General features: G+C 46.0%; 3 protein-coding genes across 3 annotated transcripts in view; 1 reads left to right on the top strand and 2 right to left on the bottom strand.

Moving 5' to 3' along the window:
• LOC118333253 (microfibril-associated glycoprotein 4-like) overlaps positions 1-159 on the bottom strand; it is a 1,665-nt gene extending 1,506 nt beyond the window's left edge. Inside the window, exon 1 of the mRNA XM_035668817.1 lies at positions 37-159. Within this exon, the coding sequence (XP_035524710.1) occupies positions 37-159 (123 nt within the window). The remainder of the gene's footprint in view (positions 1-36) is intronic.
• Positions 160-795: 636 nt separating this feature from the next.
• LOC118334743 (monocarboxylate transporter 9-like) lies at positions 796-3,669 on the top strand (the record flags this gene model as incomplete). The annotated part of the gene is given in 7 exon segments (XM_035670802.1): positions 796-939; positions 1,310-1,405; positions 1,512-1,842; positions 1,920-1,999; positions 2,106-2,328; positions 2,419-2,591; positions 2,742-3,669. Coding segments are annotated over 7 exon segments (1,250 nt in total), but the record flags the coding sequence as incomplete, so codon positions are not given.
• Positions 3,670-4,426: 757 nt separating this feature from the next.
• On the bottom strand, positions 4,427-5,624 carry LOC118333245 (leukocyte cell-derived chemotaxin-2-like; the record flags this gene model as incomplete). Its single annotated transcript, XM_035668805.1, has 3 exons — positions 4,427-4,782; positions 4,864-5,018; positions 5,563-5,624. Coding segments are annotated over 3 exons (384 nt in total), but the record flags the coding sequence as incomplete, so codon positions are not given.
• Between the last annotated feature and the right edge of the window lie 381 nt (positions 5,625-6,005).

The raw sequence follows: 6,005 nt of genomic DNA, 5'->3' as shown, positions 1-6,005 counted from the left end.
TCTGGGCGGTGTGGCGTGTAGCTCCTGGCCTCTTGCTGGCTGGGTACGGCTCTCCTCAGTCAGTGGGTCCTCTACCCCGAGTGGCTGGCTCGCCCTTGGGAGGGGGAGGCCAACAACGGCCTGGGTGGGATCACTCGGTGGTGGGGGAAGTGGACTCATAGTTGGGTGAGGATCCCTTCCCTCTCTTCTTCTTCTCCTCCCTTTTTAAACCCTCACTTCCTTCACTGTTTATTTAATAAACTGTTAAACTCCAGTTTAATACTGTTAATAATTTATAAGATTGTGTTAAATTTGTGACATTAACAGTAAAAAAGTAATCAGTTTGGTGGTAAGTTTGTCAATGCGGATTAGTTAGTTTTTATCAGTGTAAAACAGCAATAATTACTGTATTTTCACAGATAATCATTTTATAACAGTTCTATAACTTTTAACATTCACATTAAATAATCACAATCCAATAAAACAGCACTCTGCTGTAAATGTAAGGCACTGATCGTATCTGTGTGTAATACGCAGCAGTGTGCACCCCCCGTGAGAGCTTCGATGAAGACCATTCGTTTTTACACCTGTACAACCTATTCTCGACATTTAAACCACGGATGTTGCTAGAGTTACAATTAACAACTAAAACAGCCTGTACTTGCGCTCTACTTATCAACGTGAACCTTGACTGTAATTTTACAAGTTATTTTCTGTATGTTTTTGCCGCCACAGCTGCTGAATATTACAGTTTTTATAAATCTTTTTCTACAGTGTTGACCCCCTCACCCTCTCTCCCCCTCTCTCCCCCTCCAGGTCCCATCTGCAGTGTCTGTGTGGTGAATTTCGGGGCTCGGCCCGTCACCGTCTTCAGCGGCGTGATGGTGGCGGGGGGGTTGATGCTCAGCGCCTTCGCTCCCAACGTCCCCTTCCTCATCTTCTCCTTCGGCATCGTGGTCGGTAAGGCTGCCGCTCTCGTTCTGGTCTCGGCCTCGTAGCGCCAGTGAATTAATCGCAGTTGGTGGTTTCTGGTCCTGGTGTGAGCGTTATTTCAGTCGGCCTGCTGGGAAGGTGGGAATCTCTCTGTTTGTATAGCTGTGCGTCGTAAAGAGCAGACAGGGTTGTGCTCAGCAGCTGCTACGGTGTCCTGAGAGGATCACAGTGCATTGTTACAACCTCACGGTGGTGAGGGCGGTTTGAGAGCCGGTTTGGTGCCTAATCCTGAACCAGTTCAGGAGTCTTAGTGGACACTTTCTGTCAAAGAAAACCAACGTTAGCAGAGAGAGTTGGACACAGAGGTCAGACTGATTGTGTCCTCTGTGTGTCTCAGGTGTCGGTGTGGGTCTGCTGTACACCGCCACCCTCACCATCACCTGTGTGTACTTTGAGAAGAAGAGAGGCCTGGCGCTGGGGATAGTGACCACAGGTACGTCTGCCACACTTCCTGTCTGCAGGTAACGTCCATCTAGTCAGGCTCACTCTGATGACCTCTGAATGACCTCCTCACCTGTCTGTCTGTCTCCGGCGCTCAGGTACGAGTGTGGGTGGCTTCCTGTACTCGGCGCTGCAGAGCGAGCTCATCGAGCGGTTTGGTCTGGACGGCTGCCTGCTCGTCGTCGGAGCGCTGGCGCTCAACGTGGTGGCGTGTGCCGGCCCCATGCGACCGTTAACCCCGCCCAAATACTACCTCAAACAGCGTGCCGCCATCTTAGAGCGGCGGCTTCAAGAAGAGGAAGAAAAGCCTTCAGCCAAAGATCCAGTTATCGCCATGGAAACCAGGGAGCCGTTGGTCAGGGGGAGGAGCTTATTCAGCGGTTCGGCCTTCGTCAGGATGATTAAGATGAAGATGGGGCGTTATTCTCAGTGAGTGAAATAAATGAAACAAGAAAAAACCGATTCTCGATGATAATAAGTTTAAACTTCTCCTCTGTTCTCCTCAGATGTTTGTCCTCCATGTTGTCTGTCCTTCAGGACAGAGTCCTCATGGCGCTCTGCGTCTCTCTCTTCCTCTTCAGTGTCGGTCAGTCTTTCTGCTCTTCTTCTTCTGTTGTTACTAAATCAAACTGACCTCTAACCAGAGGAGTCGTCACCAGCTGAACCTCCTCACCTGTAACCTCCTCCCGCAGGTAACTTCCCCCCTCAGATCTTCCTGGAGGACCTGGCTCGGAGCTCCGGGATGACGGAGGGCGTCGCCTCCATCTCTCTGGTCTCCCTCAACGCCATCGGGGCCGGTGTGGGTAAACTGGGGCTGGGTGTCATGGCCGACGTGCCGTGGGTTGACAGCGTCCTCCTGTACGCTCTGACGGTGGGAGTCGGTGGGTTGGGAGTTCTGCTCATCCCCCTCGCCAGGTGAGACCCTGAGGACAGGTATCAGTAGGACAGTAGATTGTAATAAATACATACAATTATATTATAATAACTGTTTCAATAACGTTTCAGCTCATACCTGGACCTCCAGGTGCTGTCGGTGGTCCTGGGCTTCCTGAGCGGGAACTGGACTCTGATACCGTACGTCACCAGTCAGGTGGTCGGCGTGGAGAAGCTCGCCGAGGCTCACGGGATCCTCATGTTCTTCGGAGGCGCCGGCCTCACGCTGGGTCCTCCTGTCGTAGGTAAAGCTCGTTCACTTTGCAGCTACACGGCGTCACTAATCGGTACCCACATTATTAAAGCATTAATAATAATAAAGACGCTGCCGTTACCATAGTAACTGCCTGTTTCCTGTCTAGCAGCCTCTCATTGGCTCCTGTGTGTCTCTGCAGGTTGTTTCTACGACTTCACTCAGTCATACAACGTCGCCTTCTACCTTAGCGGCGGCTGCATGACGGTCGGCAGCGTCGTCCTCTTCCTCGTCGCTGTCCTACCACGAACAGATACTCCTCCTCTTCCTCCTCCTCCTCCTGACACCGAGCTCATCAGCTGCACCGTTACCACGCCAACAGACGCTACCTCACCTGACACCTGAACAAATCTGGACCCTGATCCGGACTTAATGTTTACAGGAAGGAATTTTTTACTGGATTTTTACTGAAAGAATAAAACTAGAACAGAGTCTGATTGGTCCTCTCAGTGGACGCTTCCACAGGTCTGGAAAATACTTGAAAGTGCTTGAATTGATCAGAATCTCTGAGTTTGACCAACCAACAGTCGAGTTTCAAACAAATACGCAGCCGATCTGAGGGGTACAATGCAATTAAAATGGAGATTATTTCCAGGATATTTGGTCATTTTAGTCAATTTCCAGGTTTCCAGCTGTATGAAGCTCTGTGACTGCGAACGGACGCAGTTAGGTGCCAAATAAGGAGAAACCAGAGTGAGTGGAAGTGATTTATATCAGTGTGAGCTGACTGACAATCAGAACGAAAGAACAGTGCTCAGAAAACCTTGGTGAGACTACAGATATTTAATGTCGCCACAGAGAGAAAAATAAATATACACATTTTCACTAATTATTATAAAGTGTGACCGAACTTTATCTTTAGCGCTCAGTAGCATTTCGAGCACTCAGTGTAGTAAAACGTGACCACAATCAATATTTTTTCTCCGCCACAATAAAACAATTAAGTAATATTTTTGGCGGCTTTAAAAGCGGCCTCATGTTTGTGAAATTAAAGGTTGAAACGTTTCTGAGGTCGTTTGGTGCTAATTAAAAGAAAATTCTGGTTTATATACAGTTTGATTTTAGTCTTGTTTTTCTGGATCTTTTGTATTTTTACAGTTTTTATTCATTTTACTGAAAACGTGTTTTTTATAAGTTTGTTTTTATCATTGTTTTGTATTGCTAGGTGTATGTTGTTTTGTTAATTTTTTGAAGAAAAATCTGTTCATGTGACAAAAAAGAAAAAGATGGAAATGCACTTTAACTCTGAACATATTTTAGTTTGTTTAAAGGGTTAAAAAAGAGTTTTACTAATTACATTTTCTTAAATAAAAACAAACGACAAAAGTTTATATGTTATGAAGTTATTTTTTGTCCTTTCTGCCAGAAAATGAAGTTGTTTTAAGTCTCTGCAAAGCCACCAGATTCCATTCATAAAACCAGTAATTTTACCTCACAGAGTTTATGCCTCCATCGGTTAGCTTGTTATTGTGTGACTTAGGTCAATGCTGTAGATACAGGGCATAAGTCAATGTTGTAGATACAGGTCAGTGGTCAGTGTTTTTTGGCCCTGATTGCTGACTGCAGTTAGACCCTCTGAGAAGAATATAATTCATTATTTGAAGATATAAAAAGGGGAATTCAGTGGATGCATCCGGATATTCTGGATTCATTTTTGTACAGTGGCATGAAGTGGAGACGGCCATCTTTATACGTTGATGTGTAGTAGACAGTAGGACCTACTTTATAGCTACATTAGCTAGCTCAACTTTCTAACTGTATTCAGTGATTTTGGTGAAACTGGAGAAAATATTTCCTGGTTTTCCCTCTGTCATCCTCCGGCTGCTCAGCTTCAACTCTCTGTGATTTACAGAGTTTCCTGATGGACAGATAGCTTTAGCTAAAAATCTATACACCCAATCAATATCTATGATAATTCCCTACTGCCTGTTTTTACAGAAATATGTAAACATAAGGAAACAGCTCTTTAATGACTTTAATGAGAACAGATGTTTACAGAGGTCCTCAGCGAGTTGGTCAGAAGTACGGTGTGGGGTCGCTCCTGTTGCACATCTGGACGTGGACGTGTGAGATGATTCCTGGGAAAACCGTCTGCATGGGCAGCATGACGCCGATCCTCTGCCCCTTCCTCACTGAGCCGGAGGTTCGGTCCGGATTCACAGGGAACAGCTTGAAACACAGACCTGCAGACACAAACCACGATCAATACCACGATCAATGCCACAATCAATACCACGGTTAATGTAATAAGTGTGTTGACCGACCCTCTCCTCTCAGGCTGATGCCGTTGTTGAGGACCACCTTGTCGGGGGCGGTGAAGGGGGTGACGGTGTTTCCGTGGAGCGTCACGTCAAACGGAGCGTAGACGATCGATCCGTCGCTGCACTCGATGTCCAGACCTTTGTGCTCTCTGCTCCCCCTGAAACACAGCAGACAACATATAAAAAGGGGGTTTCACGTCATGACTGACAGCTGAGCCCTACTCGCATTGAGTCGGCTGGTCGGGACCTTGACACCACAGCACCGACCCCGATCACGACTGCGCAGACTCTGGCTCCGAATGGAGGAAGATTGCAACAGACGTATCATTTCTGCACACTGCAAAAGCCCCAACATACTGCTCATTTTAAAACGACCACAGAGAGACTAAAACAACCACAGAGAAGACACTTAAAACAACCACAGAGAGACTAAACAACCGAGAGACCTAAAACACCACAACGAGAAACACAACCAAAAGAGACAACAAACAACCACAAGAGACAAAATAACAGAAGAACAACAAACATGGCGGACTTGTGTAAGAAGAGGACCGTTCCCTCTGAGACTCATTACAATATGACACACTGTGAGCTTTAATCCCTGGTCCTTGGGGGTTCTTTAATATTCACTCTGTGAGGGCAGAATAAAGACAGAAAACCTGGATCCTACATTCCCACAAGCACCTGAGCGGCTCTCCCTTACGCGGGGCTCCGTAGCGTCCCTGTCCCAGCGGGTCCGCGTCCTCCTGCTGTTGGCTGAGTTTTCACCGCAGACTGACCGAACTGCACACCGTCACACACAACAGCACAGTGACACACCAACACACACAGTGATTGAATGTATTGAGGTCATGTTGCTTTATATTGACTTTTCTTGATTTTGTAACGTCAATGCTTAAGTTAAATCCTCTAAGCATGATAATCTGTTTAATATATTTATATAAGTTTAATGTGGGATTGTACTCTTTATTATTAACTATTCAGGATGCTACGGTTAATTTAAATGACTTTGTTTTGATTTTTTGGTTTGAGGATCAAGTAACATTTATTATTATTACTTTGAAAAAGTGTATTGATGATTTATTTACTAAGTCATGTCTTTGTTGTGTATTGTAAAGGTTATCAACCATTTCTGCCTAATCCCC

Source organism: Morone saxatilis, unplaced genomic scaffold (genome assembly GCF_004916995.1).
Source record: "Morone saxatilis isolate NCDOM2014 unplaced genomic scaffold, NCSU_SB_2.0 Contig1, whole genome shotgun sequence".
Classification (NCBI taxonomy): domain Eukaryota; kingdom Metazoa; phylum Chordata; class Actinopteri; family Moronidae; genus Morone; species Morone saxatilis.
The sequence above is the reverse complement of the archived record's forward strand: the minus strand, read 5'-3'. Positions and strand labels throughout refer to the sequence as shown.